The sequence below is a fragment of the Chelon labrosus genome (genome assembly GCF_963514085.1).
Source record: "Chelon labrosus genome assembly, chromosome: 4".
In the NCBI taxonomy this organism is placed as follows: Eukaryota; Metazoa; Chordata; class Actinopteri; order Mugiliformes; family Mugilidae; genus Chelon; species Chelon labrosus.
In genome coordinates this window covers 16,817,089-16,840,090 of record NC_140340.1, presented here as the reverse complement: position 1 = coordinate 16,840,090, position 23,002 = coordinate 16,817,089, and the positions used below count along the sequence as shown (strand labels likewise).

General features: G+C 39.3%; 1 protein-coding gene across 1 annotated transcript; it reads right to left on the bottom strand.

The window, feature by feature from the left end:
* Nucleotides 1-976: 976 nt before the first annotated feature.
* vapb (VAMP (vesicle-associated membrane protein)-associated protein B and C) lies at nt 977-21,006 on the bottom strand. Its single transcript, XM_084542810.1, has 6 exons — nt 20,780-21,006; nt 14,671-14,823; nt 8,330-8,433; nt 6,573-6,653; nt 5,557-5,730; nt 977-3,593 (listed from the first exon to the last, which is right to left on the bottom strand). Exons 1-6 carry the CDS (start codon nt 20,835-20,837, stop codon nt 3,438-3,440), a joined length of 726 nt encoding a protein of 241 aa, XP_084398936.1. The 5' UTR covers nt 20,838-21,006; the 3' UTR covers nt 977-3,437.
* Between the last annotated feature and the right edge of the window lie 1,996 nt (nt 21,007-23,002).

Below are 23,002 nucleotides of genomic sequence, written 5' to 3'. Positions count from 1 at the left end.
TAGGCCAAAATGTTTGAAAAACCCCAGGAAGTCCAAGTTAAAAACACTGACTGAAGTGAAGATAAGGTATTTCCTGAATCCTCAAAGACTCTTCTAACTATCTGGATAAAACAAATCTGTCTGCTGCAGAGTAAACAGTTTTGAGCCTGTTTCCTAATCCTAACAAAGACACAGGCTCGCTGGAGGAAAAAAAAATATGGTTAGAAGAGTCTGGAAATACATTCAGAAGGAGTAGTACGTGCGAAACATCTTGAGTTTTTCAAACACCACCATGTTTTGAATCTTGGTGCTGGGACTCAGATGTAATAAGTATTACTGATTTATTGGAAAGAGTGCCATGATGTGATCCAGGCTTGGACCATGATAACTGCAGTGTCTGTACGCACCTTTAAAAAAAAAAGAAGAGTACTGACGAGTGATTTAAGAGTGAAGACTGCTTAGATTTGATTATTAACATTATTCATCAGCTCAAAATAACTTTTTCTTCTTAAATCTACATTTATCTTTAAAGCAAAATAAGTTTGGAGGACATCTGTGGCCTCTTCCAAGGCCTACTAGTTTTGCTTCTGGAAATTTTAATCAAATGTTGCCGGTCAATTTGCATTGTGGGCAATGTATGCTCATGTTTCTGACAAGGGGATTAAAAGTGAAATTCCAAAATATATCTGTTAGGACTACAAATGCTAAATAAGTGGATTACTTTTCACATAAATAGGTTAAAACTGCGTAACTTTTGTGCATTTTAGTCTCAACAGGTATTCACTGTCTATCTGATTTTCTGTCTGGGTTTTGCTTCGTAAAGATGCCTCTAAATATTATTACTTATTCATAAGCATTTGTAAAACTTCTGCGGTTAGATTTTATTGCATGTAATGAGCGTGGCTGCATGAATCTGGTCACAACGACAATCACAGTATTACCGTGCACCTTGTAGCCTGTGTTTGTGACAGGAAATGACTTGACACAGTTAGTTAGGGGCTTTATTCATTTAATTTATTAAGATGCTACATAGTCCAACCAGGTTGGGTTGTTTTTACACACCAGAGAGACTACTTGACTAGGAATATTAATCTTCTTCTCAGATAGACTTATTTATTTATTTATATACATACAAAACAGTTTCTTGACTGCTTACATTGATCACGGTGATGGTCAGAGACTCTGGGATAGGTCAGTGTAGTGTGTTTTACAACCAGGTCCGGATCAATTAGCGTTTACACATAATTACTGTTGTTTGATAAATCCTACTTGGAGTACCAGATTGGTGGATTGGTTTACTGCATCCGGGGGGACGTGGTCAAGTTATATTTTCAGTCTCAAAAATGAGTATAAATTAATATTTTGGTGTTGTAAAATGTTCTGATACTCCAGCCAGGATACACACACAAAAAAAAAAAAAAACAAGAACAATTTTCTGCAATTACTATTCGACCCAGGCCTGATAACCCAAAATGGGATTAGCTCAGGTCTGCTCTGCCCTCCCTCTAAGCAGCAAGTCATCCTCAACCCAACAACTTTACAGAGATACAGTAGAAACACGCGCTCATGTTGATTTTAATCTCATATCCACATGTCACATCCACTGTCTTCCACTCCACTCAACATGAAAAGATGGTGGATTTCTATGTAGCAAAGGGGAACACAGTCTGCTTCTGATTTTATGCAGATACAGTTGGATACAAACATGACCAGCTGCTCTTTTTTCCTGGAACAATGCACTCCTCCCTGCCTTTTTTTTTACCCTCAATATGCAAATTTGGAGATGAAACAATTTGAGAATATGTTTTAGTTTACTTCTGGCAGTTCTGGAAAGAGTACATTATCACTGTGTGGTTTTCTCAAGGATATAACTAGGTTGTATGCCTCCCCCTTCACGCTTAAAAGAAAAAAGGAAGATCAAAGGAGGCAGACTGTTAACCTTAGTGCATTAAAAATTAACACAACTTCAAATGCAGTGAGGGTATAATGTTAATAAGCAACAGATAAATGCCGAACAAACACCAAAAACTGAACAAAGGCCTGCAAAAATGTGAGAAATAAAAGCTCACAAGCAGCGGAGAGCTGGTGCAGGCAGCCTGAAACACTCAAACGCTGATCTCTGACATACATTTGCCCCAAACCAAACTGATGTCGACAAATGTATGGCTCAGTAGGAAACATGAGAAAACAAAAAAAGAGCTGGAAAAGGTTTTCTTTCTAGGACACTGAAACAGGGCCTTGGTGTTGTTGATGTTGTGTAGTAAACATTTGCTCTACGTGCACCTTCAGTCCATTTGTGGTTTCTCACTAAATGTATGCATGCTTTATGTTTGTATGTGTGTGTATAAATGTATATATGTACTGTAAATATAGTACTGAGAATAACTTGCTCCAGCAGGTCACAAGGCAAGGCTTTCATCTGGATTTACACAACTGATCTAGTCCTCATTTCAGGTAGCTGCAATATTCTTCAACGCTTCAACCCAACAACAACCACAAACAAATTAAAATAAGAACATAAAAATGCAACAAAACACAAAAGAGAAAGAAAATCAGAAATGTATTTGTGCAAACCTACAGTCAAATGACATATTATTATTATAACCATTATAAAAGCAATTAAATTAGATTCAAAAGTCCAGATGCAACACTCTGTGAACGCATGCAATCAAAACATGCCCCGTGTGACAAGCGGGGATGTGATGAGCAGTGAGTGACAGGTGATGGGAGTAAGGTAGAGTGAAAAAGAAAAAGGGCACGTGGAAATTAAACACCGGCTGTGTAGTGTGTCATACACTGATCAAGGTTGTTCTACAATCAAAGACGAGCCGATTTTACAAAGCCTCTGATTGGAGGAGATAGTGTGATAGCCCTGTGTGTAACCCCGACTGTGTGGATCATCTCTCTGGCACAACCCTTCCCTAAAGGGGTTTCGCTGGAAGGAACACCTGGATATACTGTACAGTGGGGCGATTACATATTCATATACATTGGCTCTGGCCTCCGTCGTTTAGAAAAAGAAACAACAATACACTAAAATGACATTTGCACAAATTGCAAACTGACTCAGTCGCACCAACACTACCTCGCCGGTGTTAGAAAATCCATTGGTCTGAATCACTGGCATTAAATCATGTCTCCGTCGCCCCCACCCACAGCATCAATCATCTGTATACTTTGGGAAGAGAGCCAGAATGATTATGTGATGATTACGTAGAGGCAAGACCTGTAACAGTAGGTTTGTTCATAAGAGGATGAGTCGTTTTTTTCTTCTTCTTTTTTTCCTCATACATTACCTTTTGATTTATTTATTTTTTTTACATAAATGAGACTGAATCAAAATTAGTACCGCCCCCACCCCACCCAGCAGATATGGCATTTCTGATCCAAAATCCTAGATCCTGTGTTTGTTTTCATCCCCCGAAAGCATGCTGCGGCCGACCGAACTGCGCTGCACTCTACAAGACCAACTTGCCAACAATGACGCCCACAATAAAGAAGAGCATGATGAGGGCCACCGTGCGGGCGCTCAGCCCTTCGTCTTTCTTCATGCCGACTGAGCCGTGCTGAGATGACATGACGTTACTCTTCCTCATCCGCAGACCGTCATCCTCCTGAAAGGGGGACGAGTGAGAGGAAAAATAAGCAACAGGGAGCAGCGTAGAAGAAATAAATGAGAAAGGAAGAAAGGATGGTGTGTGGGAAGAGGATGAGGGAAAGCAGTGGAGGGAGGGAGAAATAAAGAAAAGGAGAGCAGAAACGAGAGAAACAAAAAAGACAACATGAGGGGTTAAGAGACGGTCAGTTTGTCAATCAGTCAACAAGATAAGACAGTATTTATTTATTAACTCAAAGAAATAGGATCTGCTTAAATCTTCATCTGACCCAATCCCCAGAGGAAGGCAGAAGGCGCCAGGCTTTAGCACACTTCATTTCCCAGCAGCGGGTGGGGGGGCTCTCTGTTAGTTTAATCTCAGCCGCAGGAGCAGCCAACAGTCATTTTGCCTCTGGCTGGAACTTAAAGGGGAGGAGGTGGTGGTGTTTGAGGGGAGGTCGACTCTTTCTTGGCCATCGGTGGCGCGTATATGTGACTCATTTCCAACAGAACCTTTACAAGGCCCAATTTTAAACCTGATGTTTTCGAGATTGATGGCAGAGTCATTGATTTGCAAAACTGCCTTACGGGCTTCGAACCCTAAGGTCTGCCACTGATTATAGATATGAGCAGTGGTGTTTGATGCAAACCTCAATCTTCAGTTCCTGACTTTCTTTATTAAAATGCAGCTAAGGGTGGAGGACTCTGCTTTGTGTGACTCAACACTCACTTAATTGGCTTATCTTGATTGCAAACATCAATCAGTACAAAACATAATCAAGAAACACAAGTGTGACTAATGTCATCTACTAATTTTAATGATGAGAGTGAAGTTCTTTTGTTTCGTTCAATCAGTGGAATACTTCTTTCTGTTTTTGATTTAAGCCTCGAGAGAGTCTGACTGGTTGCAAGATTTACCATACAGTATAAAATAAGTCTGACAGAATAAGTATTGAAATTAGTCGATTGGCAAAGGAAATCTATAACAATTCTAACAATTGTAGCGAAATATTCACCGGTTTTAAATGTGCCAACTTCAGCTCTGGGAAATCATTTAGTCCACATTATTTAGCCTAATGACACTGCAGCTGTGGATCCAACCACTTGATTAATGGACATCCCGCTCTGGTTTCTGATCCAAAATGATGTTTTTATTAGGACTGCTTAATCGCATGATTTTGATAGTTAACACGTGATAAGTCGCAAATCAGACACACGTTTTTTTTTTTTATCTGTTTAAAATGTATTACAAAGGAATATTTTCATAGTTTTTAACACACGAGTTGATAAATAATGCTAGCTGTAGGGAAATACATGTTTTTGTGATACAATCCAACACAATGACAAATACTACGGCTTGCTCAATTATTATGCAGTAATAATTATGCCGTATGTATCGTGCAATCTATTCGGCGTGGTCTGCCTTGGTGTGTAGCAGTTGTGGTATTTGAGACTCGACATTCTCCAGCAGTAACTTAGTTCCCTTTGACAGTAAATGCAAATAACTTTGGAAGTTTGATCCTTGCCATGCACAACGTTACTGCTGTGACACAATCTGTGTTAATGTGTTATTATCCCACTAACTTTTACTGCCCTAGTTTTTATATGAGATAATATTATGCTTTAGAGAACATGAGTAGAGTCACAAAAGGAATGGCTGCATAATTCAAGAGCGAAAGGAATCATGGTGTCCATGTGCTTCTTTTAATGACAGCAGTCAATATATATCGGAACTCGTGGTAAAAGCGCGATCATCTAGACAGAGATATAACATGCCGTCGTGTAAATAAGATAAATAGCATAAGGCTGTTCAGTTTGTTTAATAATAGAACAAAGTATAGACCTGTCCAATATGAAAGGTAACCTAAATGACTTCTTCTGTGATCTGGCGCTAAATGGAAAATAAAATTAAATAATTATTGTTACTGTTAAAGGTCTTTATTTATATAAAAATGACCTGGTACTTGGATCATCTTACTTACTCTGATCTGTTTGTTTTCTTCCCGTAGCCTCTGAGCCTCCATCTGCAGCCTCTTGCACTCCTCCATGATCTTCTTTACTTCACCATCATCAAGGGTGGAGCTCAGTGACTTCGAGGGCAGGGATGAGGACTCCGACTTCAGCAAGCTGGACATCTTGTTGGACTCCATGTCATGCTGCAATTGGGTCACAGAGGGACACGTTATAATGCAGTGAGACGACTGTTTTTACTAAAACTCTCCATGGCAATTCTGAACGATGACTTGTCTGGCACATGGGTGCAGCTTTGTGTTTACAGTGGGGGACTTGCACACTGTATTCAAACAGGAGAGCAGCAACGAAGAGCCTCATCTCTGCATTTATGGGAGAGTTAACCCAGGGGTGTCTTTCATAAGTGGATGAAGCTGGTTTATATCACCATTATCTCAGTCTAACGGACTCTGTGGTGCACTGTGCCAACTGAGGGCCATGTGTATGTATCACACAGCTCGTAATGAATTGAAAACAACCACCGTGGGGCCTTTTTCCCTCCCGGTGCTCATGGAGCCACAAGGCTCGGCTCATGCCATGAAGAAATAATGTCTCTACGGTTGAGAGGAATCTGAAGTCTGAGAGGGATTGCAGCAATAATAAACTGCATGTGAGAATGAACAAAGTGGCTCTCTGAAGGGCTGTTGATACCTAGGAGTGTGGCTGAGGCAGGGAGAGAGACACGGAGGTGGAGGAAAGTGGGAAGCCCTTAGATCAAGACTAAGGATTTTGAAACAGAAAAGAAACAATATAGATAATATAGACAATACAAGGAGAAGTAAAGAGGTGGGAAAAGTGGAAAACAGCAATAAATGACTTTGTCGCATACATAATGAAGCCGCTCGTTGGGACAAATATGAGAAGACGCAATACCGTCCTTAGGCCAATTACTGTGATTTTGAAAATAATGGAAAGAAGTAGTGAAACTCAAAACTGTCTCTGATATCCGATCTGTAGTAAAGCAAAGAGGAGAAGAAAGTGTGCTCACCGTTTTCTCATTCTCCACTGGCATCTCAAAGACACACCTCAGCTTGGAGTCCATGAGCTCCTCTGGTTTAGCCTCCTTCCACTGGAGACACAGAGAAGCAAAAGGACAAAAGAAAAGGGGACAAACACTTACTTATTTCTCTTACTGCAGCACTCTCAACCAAAACAAGAGCAACATAATTCCTCCATGTCAAACTGGCTTCAAAGATGTTTGCTACAGACTAAAAAAATTAACAATAAAACATGTATATTAAGAATAACGACATAAAAAGAGAAAGATTTATTTTTTGGGGAGATTAGGGTTTATTTTTTTCTACTTTCCTCGTTCTTTTTCTGTGTGTCTGTGTTTTCTAAAACATACCAGACTTGATTGTTGAAAAAATAAATGAACCAAATTTTGCTTATGTTGTAAGTCTCTATTTTGTTCCAAAGATCTACTTGATGCATTTGAAATAAACACACAAACAAACAAGCTTATTTACAAAATGTCTAACATTATTTAGGTTTATGAACCGTCAGGCTCGAGTACAGGCAGTGTTGTATTAATTAATATATGACCAATATGTTTATTTTATCTTTAACAGCCCCCAGACAAAGACATTTCTAATAAATCTTTTTAAAATCATTTTTATGTATTCTTCGAGGGATATCCTGTTTTCCTGAGCTAAGTTGCTCTCAATTATATTACAAGTGGAGGTATACAAGCATGTTTTAGACATTTGTCTCTGTCCTGTAGAGATACTGAAAGGTACATTTGAGATAATAATCACGTATGCATGTTTTGTTTATCAAAAGAGCTTACTTTGTTTGAATTATCTTCCAGAATATGTTAGTGTTTGTAAGACTCTCAGAGGGGCCAAACATACATTTGGCGAGCTTCCCAATGCTTCAAAATGGGTGGCAAAGGCCTAAATGCTTTGAAAATCCTTAAACAAGCTCGTAATCTCAAGTTTATCCGATCAAATCTCATACCAACTGGAGTTAAACTTCTCTTGGAATTCAGCTCTAAACATTTGCAAATAGTTTGGAGTTGCTAGGTCTGACAATGTGCCCCTAAGTACTGCTTCCTCTCACAATGCTCATTCAGGCTGAGGCTTTAAATACCAGCTGTGCTTTTAGTCAACTTAAACATTTTCATGAACGACTGGGCTGTTACCAGGGATATATACTCTGTCTATTGTTTTCTGACAACACAGCTGATGTGAAAGAAGAATGGACAAGAATGCATCATCAGGAGGACGTCAGCCTCTCTCTATTGTGCTCCTCTTACAACCACACCTTAAAATGCTTTCAAGTCTAACCTCTGGTACAGTCACAGGTTTGCACAATAGCTCACTGGACTTCAGGTTCTGATGAAGCACAGAAGTGCCTCTTTTGTAACCGTCATTCAGGTTGACTGTGTGCATCTACATATGCGTAACACAGTATTAAACTACATTTTCAAGATGCTTGTTGGCACACTGATGATGATTTACTGTATGTATGTTGGCCAGTAACAGCAAAGATATCTCTCAGACCACACAGACTGTTATGACTAAACTCAATGTGGGTTTTATTGTCGCGTGTTAGCATGGCAACACAGGCTGGGAGACACCGACCGCCTGCCTCTTTCATTCTAGTGAAGTTCAATGCATGTATTTCCTGTTAAAGTAGGAGTTAATCACAGTGACTGTAATGCGTCTGTGTGCAAGGCATATTTTGTTTTAAAGCATCTGATAAACACACAGTGAAAAAGATTAAAGATAAAAATAGACTCACCACTCCCTCCATGTCAGTCATGTCAGGAGGTGCTAGCATGGACTGGACCATGAACTTGTGTTTGCTCTTCTCGTTGGGGTCGTAGTCAAACGGCTGCAGCATAACTGAAATTTTAAAAGAAAAAGTCGTTGTCAGTGCAGGAAGGAAAATATTCTGCTCACCTATTGTAATGATTTCAGAATATTTTCTCTCAACCCGTAGTTTTTTTTTCATTCGTCTTGTGAATTGAGCTATAAAACTCTAAAGATCTGTAGGACTGTTAAAATGACTTGTGGCTGCTTCTTGGGGGGCTCCGAGGGCTCACAGGATAAACCCCTTACTTCTTAATGGGATAAGAAGTAAAAATAAAATACAGTTGTTCTAAATATACACGTTTCAGACTTTTCTCTTTATTTGTGTTTGAGGAGAAAATCCCTCTTTGGTGACACTGCTCACAATTCATGCATACGTATGTACATACTTACAAGTACGTAAGCACAGAAAGGCCATTATAATTTGACCTTAAACACCTATATGACACCACTGCTACAGATTTTTATAGCAAATGCAGTGTCAGGATTTGTTAAATTACAGAGTTAAAATATCTTCATCCTCCGTACAAATTAGAGGTGGCAAGTAAAACACCGTTTAAGTTGTTTATAAGACAAAAACGCTGGGAACCACAACCTTATGAGGTCTTGTATATGAGGTCTTGTATGATATCACTGCTATACGTACACTTTATTGATTAGAACATTATGACACCAGCTTCACATCGCAACAGATTATTCATCTGCAGTGTCAAATAAGCAGTAATACAGTAGGAAACATGGGGAAGCTAAGATACAAAAACTGCACCTCACAACACTGAGTGAACAGGATCATTATGACCCCTTCGTTTTATCATGACACCCACCATTTTATTTCTCAATTCTTCCAACGTACCCTCGCTTCCCATCCTCAGGGGTGTCGAGAACACACGGTAGGTAGGAACACAGTATGATTTGTGAGTGAAGTTCAACAATAAAGAATCTAAATACAAACACTTATGAACGGCAGAGATTAGGGCCTTATTCCTTCTTTGTCAGCAACTTTCCATGGCTTTTCATTGCTCGACTCATGTGTTCACTCCACGGATTAAAGAGGAATTAGTGAGTATCAAATACCCATGTATTTGTCAGACTGCAAACTAGCCCTTTACGTCTTCGAGGCTCTGGGCTTGCCCCCGCTGCTCGGAAAAAGTGGTGGAGATGATTTATTTCTATGTTCATGTTACCATGACGGCGAAACACTGACGGACCTACAAATACCCTAGGGGGTAATCTTTCTAACAGCTTCTAACTCTGTCTTTTTCTTTCTTCACATTACATACATCGCTGTAACGAAAAACAGGTGCGGAGTTGGAATTCTGCTTTAACCAATCGCCACATCAGTCCGCTCAGTCAGTGCCGTGTTATTTGATGTCATTCCAGTGACTGAGAAGGTATTTTAGAGCTGTAACAATGATTTACGGTGATCACTTTCTTATGTCAGCGTCAAGGACTGGAAGCGCAGAGAGGAAGAAAATAGCTATTGATGGCTGATCGTTTTCCCATTTTGACTACAGCTTTTAAACCAGCATGTACTCGAAAGACAAATTTTGAAACCAATACCAACTATGTCTACAATGCCTACGTGATGTCTGCGAGATCTTTTGGCTTTCACTGGAGACAAACGGGCTAATTTCAAAGCCGGTGTAGCTAGGATGGTTTTCATATATGGCACATGCCAATTCTCCCTAGAGTGGAAAACCTCAGAGATGTAGTGCAGCATTACAGCAATCAGTGCAGTTCAATGCTGCAAATCAGAAACATACGGCACGAACAGATTGAGAACGTCCTGTTTCAGTCAGATCCAATTTGTACGGCCATCTACCTTGGGTCCAAGGGGACAGTACAAGAAAATGGAGGCAGGAAAGCGTGCAAGTTCCTTGGGCAGCACTGAATAATGTTAAAAGGCTCAGAGCCAAAGCTTGAGATGGAAAAAAACACAGCCACTGTCGGGGAAAGAGTGATATAAATCATCGTTGATCTACAGCCTTTGAACACACCTTTACAAAGAGCTACTTCTGTTAATGGCATCATTTAGCATTCTTACTTCACGCCGGGCAATCATTTCTAAAACTTACAGAGGCTAACAGTAGTCAACACGGTCAAACAGGATGGTAATCGCCTGTCTGCTTGTTGGTGATGTATGGAACCATTAGAGGGGTGAGGGAGGGAGGTAAGAAAACTTTCCTTTCCTGTCAGTAATTAATTGGGTCCCTTGAGAAAAGATGCTCACAACAGTATTACCAGTAACAGCTTTACCTTCAAATTTGCTCCTGTAAAGACAACACTGGCAGAAGATTAGCTATAACTGGATAAATGTATATACACATCTATATTTTCAGGAAATTAAATGCCCATCATCTTTTCTCAATTAGATGTTTACGCGGCTCTTGTTTAATTGACAATCAAATTCAAATATCTCCATACTTCTGCTATGTTCACACTAGTGAAGAGATCAGACACAGTAGATTTTCAATCGAATATGGCGACATGTACTGCAGTGGCACAGTGACATCAACACTTTTTTCGCTCCACTGACGCGTCAACCAATCATATGTGTTTGCTTCACCTGTTCCCATGTTATATTTACAGCCAACGGCAATTTGAAACAAGCCTGATGATGACGTCACCATGTGCTTGAGTGATACTCCAGATGTGGCTTTTGTCGCTCATGATTAGCCTGGCATGTTTCAATTGATACAGAGAAAAACAAAATCCCTGGCAAGCAATTGGTTTGTCCTACAACCAATCAGAGTCATTTTGTTGTAAACAAATTCATCTCTACGGCGATCAGATAAAAAGAAAGACTATGTTGCTGTTACTCTTCTGTCCATCACCGCATAAAGACGCCGAAATGTTTTGGATGTAGGTTTGATGATTGTAAATTCCCAACGAATCTACTACAGACCAAAGAAATGTTTTGTCAGCAGGGGAACTTGGAACTTGCTTGCAGGCTAAATCTCTACTATAAAAAGACAACCAGCAAATCAGCACATCAGAAATATCAGAAATGTTGTTGTGTGCATCAGCTGGCTAAATGTTTCTTTTGTATACCTAAAACCATGATGTTGTGATATGACATGTTCTCAATAAAGGGAAAATTACCTGTGCCTGAAAATGTGCTTTTCATGTCTATTTTAATTTCACCAAAAATAAGGCTTAATAATTAAATATAAAACAAAAATAGTGAAATAGATTATGTTGTGCCAAAAAGCAGACGATAATGTCTTAATAACAAAGGTACTGCACTCATCAGGAAATTTGAAGATATGAGGTGACCTCAACAACATTAAGACACAACACGACATGAAACAAGATATGATATGACCCTTTACCATAAGGCTCACTGCAACAGTTTTATAACAGCAACCTTGTCACTCTGATTCAGAGAAGGCTGACGTGTAATAAGGTGTTCCCTGACCACTTTGTTCAGCATTACTCAAAACAAAAACCTGGTCAAAGATCAACAAACCTACTGAGACAATATAGCGTGGGAGTGAGGAAGTGACTGAAGTCAAGGAGAGCTGTGGAGATACAGGCCTGGAGGGAAAACTCACCAGGATGTGAAATAAAACTCCCATAAAACGTATTTATATTCAGACTTCTCCGGTTAGCAGGCTCTCTCACACTCCTGATTGTCCTCTCCTGGGTTTGTCTTATTCAGTATAATTCAAAAGGAAAAAGTACTGACTATTAATTGGTGAATAAAACAGCTAATGTTGGCATGTGAATATTAGAAAATTTCACTCCCACACATGCCCGAACCCACCAGGCAGGGATTTATTATATATATGGACTGTCAGTTTAGATCGTAGAATCAGTTCTTGTCCTTTAATAACATAAACACACAGGAAATGAGTCTGATGACAAACTAATGAACCTTGTTCGAACAGCTGCAACACCAAAACTGTTGTTTCTTCTCACTGCAAGAAGCTATTTTGCTTCTGCCTTCCTTGGTATGTTAAAATGTCCAGAGTTTCTCATACAATCTTCTGTCATGTTCCCACAATAAGCTCAATAACTGTGGACACAAGAATTTTTGAAGCATGCCTGCCACATATTTTTCCACTGGATGCTGCTACATAACACCAATCAAGCTCAGCAACATTCCTGTGGTCATGGCTACATTCAAGATATACAGTTACAGCAGCGCTGAGCTTCAAAAGCGATGTGTGTATCCTCTGCTAAGCCAGCATATGACACATCATGGCTTTGTAGGTATCCAGTGGCAGGCAGTTCGCTCTTGTCTCAATGTCAGTAGATGTCTGTGCTTTTGTGCTGCTTTGTTGGGAATTAAAGGCCAGAAATATGAGACAAATCGTACGGCAACAAGTAACAGATCCTATGCATTCTTAGACAGATCCTACAGATGCCTTGATAGCCCAACACAGATACTGTATTATGGAAAAGTACTGTTAAAATAGTTTGGTGTGTTCAGAGTCACAGCTTTTAAGATGAGAATGAAACTTAAGGGCATCTAAATGGTGTATTCTTGCGGAACAAATTGCCAAGCCAATGGTCAGTCATTTTCGACATCAGGCCGTCATTGTGCGTCTGTGACCCTAGTTTTTCTGGCGTGTCACACATTGTTGGCACTATTCAGACCTTTGTTGGCGACTTCTCAGACAGTTCAGTATGATGTCTCAGCTGAGGAGCTGATCTAGTGCTAGTGCACAAGAAAAAAAACAAAGTGACGTAAACAAAAAGATGAAGTTCAACTGGCACACAGAAGGATTATTTTATTGGTTGTAGGCTTTGCAGTGTGTTCAAGTCCATATTTTTGGTCCAGACAAGGGCAACGTGAGATGACATTAGTGGGCCTTCGCTGCTGGTAGCTCTCTAATGTAGTTTGGCCTGTGCATTACCTAAACAAGCCTAGAAAATTTGCAAAGCTTGTTTTTTGAAGGTTTTGAAACCTGTGCTGGTCACGTTTATTTGCATGCTACATCATTCATGACTGCTTCAGCTGGGACATGGCTACGTTTCCGGGTAGTGAGAAACCATTGTGTAGCTTATTTGTGTGCTCACAAAAAACACTATAGTGCTACTATTGTTCAAAAACCCCACAGGGGGCATTTAGGTTTTCTTTTTTTTTTTTTTTTTTTAAAACAGCCTAAAACATTTATAGTGCAACTGTTCTGTTTAAATGTCATTCAGCCTGCTATATGCCATAAAGTAGCAAGGGAACCCAGTTAACTGATTGCAGATGGCGTATGCTGCAACAGGCACGACAAGGAATCTCTACCACGACAGGTGGTGGAGGAAATGTGGTAAACTTTAATTCAATAGTTTGACAGAGATTAAATGTCTTTACGTGGTAACAGTAGGGAATCCACAAGACATGTGAAATGTGTTACTATAATGTTGGTAAAGTATCTAATATTTTATTATATTGTTTACTTGATGATTCCAGATGACAAATGCACTAAGTGGTGTGTGCCAAACCGAAAGTGGAAAGAACGCTGGCATCAACCAACACTGTGCTTCTAGGGCTGGCAGTGTATTCAGAGATAAAGATGTAACGCTGACTGGGGAGTCATGGAGATCAGTTAGTACCCTACGCACCCACATCATAATAAAAAACGCCTTATCAACCAAAACGAGTGACATTACATATGCATCTCACCATGGGTGGCTAGGACCTTAAATAAACCTGGATTTTCCATCAAAATAACCGATGTGTTTCATTTAATAGGGCATAAATCCTGCAATAAAATAATCCACGCCTCACTGTTATGAAAGCTTGAGCACTTCCCAATGACAGATAGGACATAAAGTGGTTATAGAACAAGCCCATACATTTACCATTGAGTCTCAGAACAGCAGACTTAAATATGTGACCCTTCTCGGCCTAAATAAGGGTGAAAATTTATGGCAACTGACACAGTTGGTTTGTCGCCCACTGTCGACTGCAGGCCCCAGTGACACAGTTAGCAGTTGTTGACACCAGATAGGGGAGATTGTAAAATGAGTCCGTGGCTGTAAATGGCAGAGGTGGCACAGCGTGGAAACATTAGCCTGTACCTGTCAGGCTAATGTTCAGTCTGCACAAACAGGGAATGAGGCCTGCCAGGAGCGACCGTGTCATGTAGACGATGAAATACTATGTAATCGTAACGTGGCTGAGTTTTCATGTAAAGAGAACTAACCTCTTGGGTACGTACTCTGAACCAATGTGTCACATATCTGTGTATACTAGTCTATAACATCTCAACAAATGACCAGGAATTATTCTTTTAGGCGGGTTTTAATGACAGATTCTTCAGCCCTCACCTGAGACATTGATTGAGGTGCCTGCATCGATGATTCCACTGTTTGGCCGCACACAGTACCGGCGCGGCGCTGTCGTCTTCACCTTGAAACACACATTCCTGTCTGTAGGGTTGGAGAGTTTGAGATTTGTGGTGACCACGTCTGAGAATGGACCTGCAAAGAAGGTAACACAGTGGACGCTTAAAACCTGTGACAGGACGGTTCTCTTTATTATTTAATGGTGCAGTGTCCTCTAAAGAGAATAGGAGTTAAAACAAATGAAAAGACTTAAGGAAAACAAACAGTTTAACAACATATTCTTAATACCTTTCTTCACTTACATTGTCTGAATGCCAAATGGTTTTGGGAAAAAAAAAAAAAAAAAAAAACAAGCTGAGACGGATGGAGAGTAAAACTGTCACTGGCATGTAAACTGAAGTAAGCTCATAATGTGAATGTAGCAATAAAGTGATGTATTACTGAAAACAAATGAGTCTGCTGATCAGCATGCATCAAAATGCAAATCAATCACATGCCGCTGCAGAGTACGCACCACTTTCAGAAAAATAAAAAGAAGAGAAAAATAAGAAGGAGCGATACAGCTCTTGATGTAAAGTAACGGAAAATGAAAATATTTAAAAGAAATGTCGGACTTACATTTGCATATGAAAAACAAAAGGAAGAGTGGGAGGATGCCTTAAGTGATACCAACAATAATTGTGCTAATTTTAGCAAACCGTTACTGTCACAGTCATAGAGTAAAGCAGAAAACCCTTCTTCAAACCACGGGAATTATACAGTACACTAGCTGACTGAGTAGCAGTGGGTTAAGCCTTTTAAAACATGCGACACTGATACTAACAGGTTTGAATATAGTCTATCAGTTAACTGGATGCTACGATAATTACATTAAATACAATCTACTTTCCACAGTTCGGCCCTTCTGCTACATACTTTCTTCATCTGATGTGGCGCTTAGATAAATAGAGTTTTATTACTAGTTCAAATAAAGCACTGGAATAATAAATTGACAGATACGATAAATAAGCAAAGTGTGTTTTTCATGTTAAAACTGAAAACATAACGTCTCAGTAAAGCACACTGGTGAGAACCAGACTATTGTAAATATGTCAAGGATACAAACAAATACATCTGTTTTTCCTCATCACTCTCTAGTTTCACTACTGTCCACTTGATGAAAACAAACAGGACAAAACTAGAATACCAGTTCAAGAAAAAAACATTTAAAACAGCACACACAAATCTGTCAATCACGGGCTTCTGCTCCTGCTCTACTAAAAACAGAGCAGCTAATGCAGTTTGTCTTCAGCTAATTACAGCTATCATTGCAGATGCAGGCCAGATCTCTCAAAGGCTCTGACAAGGCCAGCTGCATTAAGCTGCACAGATTTGTCAATAATGCGGAAAACCTTAACAACACAAGCAACAGCAAAATTACTCTGTGCCAAAACTAAGAGGTGAGTAAAGGTTACGTGAATTATTTATCCATGCTGCAGTACTAATTTAAGGTAGTAAACATAAGGAATCCATACTAATGTATTAATTAGTGCAAGAATACTAAACTGGCAATGTACTTTTTTTTTAACAATATAAGTAATTTTATATTAGTGAACACAAAATTGTTAATCCTGAATCGCTGCTCAATGAGGAGATTCCTCAGAGGGGACATCCCTGAAGGAACTCCCCTTACGATTCCTGCTCATATCCTGACAAATTCTTATATTTTCTAAATAAGCAACTATCTCTTGTGCAGTTTCTTCTTCCTCTAAACGCACATCAGGTCACTTAGTACATTAAATGTTTCTTTTTTTATGAACATAGCATAATACAAAATAATAATGGGCTTTAACATAAGAATACTATGTTTTATCTAACTTATATTTTTCAAATGTCTTGCCATGTGGCTGAACAAATAAATTTTCCCCCTGAGGAATCTTATCTTATCTTAGGAAGTGTTATTTTGAACCAGCCAACCAGCAATGACTGACAAATTTGGCCCATATATTTTAAAAGTGGTAGTGGCCGTATAAATAATTTGTCGCATCTATTGAAGACATTTAACAGCCAAGCGCTCAATCTTCTGGCTCAAGCGCTAAGACCTAACCCCACCACAATCTGCAACAAGCTGATGGGCTCATTTGTCCTCTCCGTCCTGCAAAAACACATATAATGTAACACAACACCAGAACAATTTGAATCTCTGCCTGGAATATAAAATGTGTGCAGCAATTCTGAAGTTCAGAAGCACTAAATACTCAAAAGTGTAGCCACCGCCCGCGTATTACAATGCTCGTCACGAGAGCAAGCAAACCAAATGAAGTGAATGAGCGTTTTTACATTTTCTTTTCAGTTTGCATAAACATAAAGTAAAGTCTGCAAGGCATAAGAGTTGTGCAGTAATAATTTAAATACTAAAATCTAATTTGGCTAACGCACCGACACTGGAATCTTTGGTTGTTATCAGCACATATTGTACAGTGTGCACCCTCGCTCACATCCCCCTACTCAACCAGTATCCTTCCTTGCATGACTAAAGTGGCCCCTGACAAAAGACCAATGTCATTACCTTATCCCTGTTATTTCTGGCAACAGCTTTTTTTATTGACAGGACACTCATGACTATGTGCCAAGACAGGTAACTGGAAAGCATTAGTCACTGCAGTATTTTTCCAGTAACTCCAGTGAGAGCACAGCTAATTCATAGTCAAGCTAGGGTCAGTGGTGAATGGATGTATGACTTCCCAAACTTGGCGGCTACGGTGCCAATACCACACAATTTACTGTCAGACGTACGGAAACCAAGATTTAATTTAGGAACTTTACAGTATCATTAAAAACCATAAAAAAAACCAAATGTACATAAATTATGTCTAAGAAGAAGTCACAAATGTACTGTTTTCTGTCATTAGACGTGTTCATATTATACACATCATAGTAAGTAACCAGCCAATACGTCACTAGACAGTCTACATTGGCTGAGTGGTGTTTCAATGGTCTGGTGATGTTTTTCAAGCTGCAGCACTGTTGAAATATTTTTTTTTTTTATGAAAAGCCCAACTCATGACTTCTCAAAAGCGTGGACTGTAAAACCAGAATTTGTTGACAGACTTAACCAAATAAGATTTAAACTTGTGGTCTTATTCTACAATTACAAACCACACAGATCATTTAGGCTGTATTTTTTTGAAACAACAAATTATCCCGCTACAGTAGCTTTTCTGTTGAGGATAAAGTTTGTAGTTGAAAGACTTTACGCTCAGTCTCAAGAAAACATGGAGCTATTTCCGAATTAGCACATACACCTGATTCAAGATAAAGTTTCAGCTCAGCAAACATCCAGAGCAACTGACACTTCCCTTCCCCGTTGAGCAAAGACAGAGAGGAAATTCAGACCCTCACAAGCTTGGCTTGACATCTAAAGGTTTTTAATGAAAGGGACTCACGCCACCGACTACTGTACACCTGATCTACTACTTCCTGAAAGGTTCTCAGGATAGAGTCCGACTCACGAAAACCTCAAATGGCAGTGAAAAACTATTATGAGAAGCTGATATTTGAAGCTGTCAGATTATAAGTTAGATTTTATAAATAGCAGATAAAGAGCAGGGTGTTTTTGGTAAAGATTTGTTAACAATACCCCTGACAAAAATGAAAGTTAATACAATTGAAAAAGTCCACGTCTAACATTTAAGAGTAACTGGTTTTCAGATGGTCTGAGGCAAAGCCAGGCTGTTACTAACAGACCTCCTCTCTATTTTCTGAGGTTTCACACTGCGTGCCTACATATTACTTGAGGCCAGAGTATAGACATGTGATTTGCGGTATTGTCTAGGTCAGGATACCAGGAAACGCAGCTCCTTCTGTCTGGTTAACAATAAATCATTAACACATGTGATTAGATATTATTATCAATACCATGCAGAGATTTGGGGCTTTGGGGTTCTGATCCACAGTCACAGTCATAAAGAAAATCTCCAGGGACAAGAAGAACAAGGAGTCCTGCAACAGATGTCTGTCCAACACAAAGTCTTAATTTCAACACTATGGAGTCAGTCTGAGTTTTTATGAAGAGACAGGATCAAGGAAGGAGTCTTAATCCAACCTACTTGCTGTGATTGCCCAAACTACCATGGACAAATAGTTTCAAATGAGGTGACTGATTTAAGTTTAACTTATGTTATGTTATTACTATTACATCTAGCATCTTCACATCCCTTTTGAACATTACTGGTGTTATTGTTTCTTTACTGTCAATAAATCTCACAAGACCAAAACCACGTGTGGGCATTTCCTGTGTAGAAAAAGTTTAATGTAGATTATTCTTCTGGGCCAATCTAAAAACCTACTTAAAACCTACAAGTAGGCCACAGCATTGCACACTGCACTGGGTGACATGTTGTTTTATTTTGATGAAGATAGTTTATTTTGCTGTAAATAAATGTTAATCTGGGGCTGAAAACAAGACAAACAAGGGCAGTACTTACTTGTGTTTGCTGAAAAATACAGTTTACAGAAGTGTGTCTCACTGAAAGGATTTCAACTTTTCATATTTTTATTTATTTATTTATTTTTATTTAAAACCTTTTATATATTGTTTAGACATTATGTTTTCAGCAAGAACAAGGGATATAAGTTTGAGAGATGGAGAGCCACAATGGGCAGAGAATTTGGAAAAGTGGTGAGAGAAAGTCTAACACATTCTCCATCTTGTGTCTTTTCCTGGCATTTGTTTACTCAAATAACACGAGTTTTATTTTTAACTCTCACTGCTTACACAGACATTACCAGTGTTTAAGCATTAAAAATGCATAATTATTTAATGACACTTTCACTTTCTGACTAAAGTAAAGTGGCCATGGTGCAAGCGTGATAATATGTTCTGAGGTGTGAGCTAAGGGGACAGGACTGAGGACTGATTCAACGAAACACTGCTTATGCGTTTACAAAGTGTGCGGTGGAGCCTGCATTAGTATCTGCAACAAACTCCTGGTTTAAGCCTCTGTCTCTGTTGTGTATACTAACAATGGGTTACCACAATGTAATCATAGTAAATAACACAAGTGAAAGAGCACATTTGTAGTATTTCTGCAGAGTTGATGTTGCTTTGTCATCAATCAAATAAGTTTTCATATGAGTTGCTCAAGTCTAAGTCTGACGGCTGTCGTGCATTCAAATCTATCAAAGCTATTGTTGACAAACAGTGGCATCAGTGTTTGTTGCTGCTTGACTTTTTAAGTGCAAATTTAGAGACTGATAAACTAAAGACTATAGACCACATGTATCTGAGAGATTTACAGCTGTTCTACAAATATCACTTAAAATAAATCATGCAAAATATAATACTATTTGTATGCTTCTTATTCCAAGTAGAAGTAAAAGGTGTAATGTTTAAAACTGTGGTAGAAGCTGTGTAATCTGTTGCAAAATAGATACAACAGTACCATATGTGTTTATGTAACATTATTTGGGCCTAGAACAACGTGACATCTTGCAGCCAAATGCCTAAAATGACCATTACCGATTGAAGTCCAAACGATAAGGACTGTGTATTATGCTCATGGCCTGCAGGTGAAGCATATTAAGTGGCAGAGGTTGCCTAGTCTTTCCGTCCTGTGAGCTGTCAAGTTACTAAATGACAGCTGGCTGGCCAACAGAGCGAGACAGCCAATCAGAGAGCGAGCTAATGCTAGCTAGCAAGACCTGCTAAGGATGTTGCAGCTTGTGTGCAATTAAAAGGCTACGAATTTAGACGCCAATTGCGTTGCCATATATTTATTAGGACTGCTACGTTTTTACAGCCGATGTACCTTTCGTGTTGCAGTTGTGTACTGTTTTATATTCAAGGTGCTGCAGAAGAAATGTGTGACAGGGCCCGGCTAGGTTAGCCGTCGGAAGCTAATCCGGGTAGCTAACTAGCTAGCTTCGGAGCTGTCAGTTGACCCGTCGTCCTTTCAGAGCAGCTTTGCCACAAGATGACAATATTGCCAGAATGTACACTGCAGCCTCTCTCCAGTTTGGTTGCCTTATCTGTCCCCCTCCCCCTCGTATCCGTGCTGGCAGAGGCAGCTCACCCCCCCCTCCCGTCCACAACCGGGCCCTCCCCTCTTACCTCGGAATTTCAGTTCGTGCTGAGGCTCCAAGAGCAGAACCTGTTCCTGCCTGGCCATATCCCAACAGCTGGAGCGGGGTTATCGCACTGCAACCAGTTCCTGTCCGTTACCCCCGCGTTAGGATGTTGTTGAGTACTGCAACGTCAACTGAGCCGTTATTATTTTATCAATGAATTAGCGGTGGATATCCCGTCCCCCCGGTCACTAGTGGTACTCGGGCTGCTAACGGCTGTTGTGATGCAGCAGGAAGGGAGTGAAAGACAGCCGGGTGACGTCACTGCCTCTGCATAGCCGCCCGGCAGGGAGGGAGGGAGGAGGACGGAGGAGGAGGAGGGAGGGAAGGAGAAGGGGACGAAGGTGATGGATGATGGTGATGCTAGGGTGTAACCTATACCACAGCTTAGAAAATCTGAACCCAAAGAAATGCAAAGAGTTCAAGATCTTAGTTTAGCTGCTGTCACACAGGAGGAAGGAAGGAAGACTCCCCTTACAAGTCCTCATTTCACTTCTAAACTGTTTCACTCATTTTACTTTTTGTATATTACTTGTATATTTTTATATATATATACTTTTATCTATGTATAAAAAAGTACTTCTTCTCCATGAAAACATCCCATAATTAATCAAACTGCCATCAGACTGTTTAACCACCACCACTCACTTGGGGGGAGGAGGACAAAAAGGAAAGTGCCAGTTTTCCTGATTTCCTGTTTTCCTGATATCCTGATTCTCCAACCCTTCTTACTAATCTGCGATAACATGAGTGCAATAACAATGTGCAGCTGTTTTTTTTTTTTCTATTTATGCAATAACCATGTATGTACAGTCACAATATTTATTATTATTATTATTATTATTCTCTGGGTGTTGGGTTTATTCAGTGCTTTCTATCCAATTCGTGTACATGTATGTCTGACAGTGCTGTATGCAATGGAGATGTCAATTTCCCTGCGGGATCCTCCCAAAGGGATCAATAAAGTTGTCTATCTATCTATCTATCTATCTAGATTATTGTTATTATTATTTAATTTCATTGTTACTTATTTATATTTTTCAATTTGCATAACTTAGCTCTTCAAACTATTATAAAACTGAAACAATCAGAGCATGTTAAAGGGGAAATTTGTATAGATAGATTAGATTATTAACTTAATACATTAACGTATCCCAGCTCTGACAGTTCTACAAGTAAAGTTTTACATGGGTAATAGTTCAGTCTTTCACTTATACTTAATGGTAGACAGTGAAAACTGCACTGCTCTCCTCTTTTTGACTTATTAGCAAATGTACATACATTCTCTGCAAATGCACAAATCCTCATACGTACTGCTATATGTACATATATAGAGATACACTTATCCCACCCACACAACTCTTTATTTTGCTTATAACATTCCTGTCCACATCTGTATAGATTCCATTTGTTGTTATTTATCTGCAGTCCCTTTGATGAACATTATATATTATTTAGCACCATAGAAAATCATCTAAATTTAAATTCTTGACATAGTTTTTAAGTTTAAAACCTTTATATGGATCACTCTCAACTCATTAATAAACAAATTTGCACTGTGATTCTTCTCTCCATGAGCACTTGGCGTTATTACAGCAGAACAAACATAGGTGGAAAGTCAGAATAGCATTACAGCAACAGCGTAAGTCATAATGAAACAGTTTTCCTGGACAGAGAAGCAGCTCAGTGGTAAAGTTGTGTAATTGGAACTCTGGTGGGTTAGTGTGCTTTTAATTAATTTAATAAATCAATTTAGTTTCCATCCATAATGTTAGCTGTCATTCTTTTAACCTTATTGGCTCAATTTTATTAAATCCGTGATATAGCAGTTTTTCATTAAGTAAGGAAGATCGGTATGGCTTTAATTATTACAGATGTTATAACATAAAGCCAAATTCCAATTAAATACACAGCTTTTGAATATCTTCATTCAGTCATCTTCTGTAACTGCTTGTCCTGTGAAAGGTTGGCTGGAGCTTATCCCAGCTGTCATCGTGCGAGAACCATTCACACTCACACACACACCTACGGCCAATTTAGAATCACCAGTTAACCTAATGGGCATGTCTTTCAACAGTGGGAGGAAGCCAGAGTACTTTTGAATATCTTTTTTAATTAAAAGAAAAAAATAAGTACTGTTAAAAATGTTCATCCGCTGAATACAAGATACTACATTGATCAGCCATAACATTAAATGGGAACAAATGGC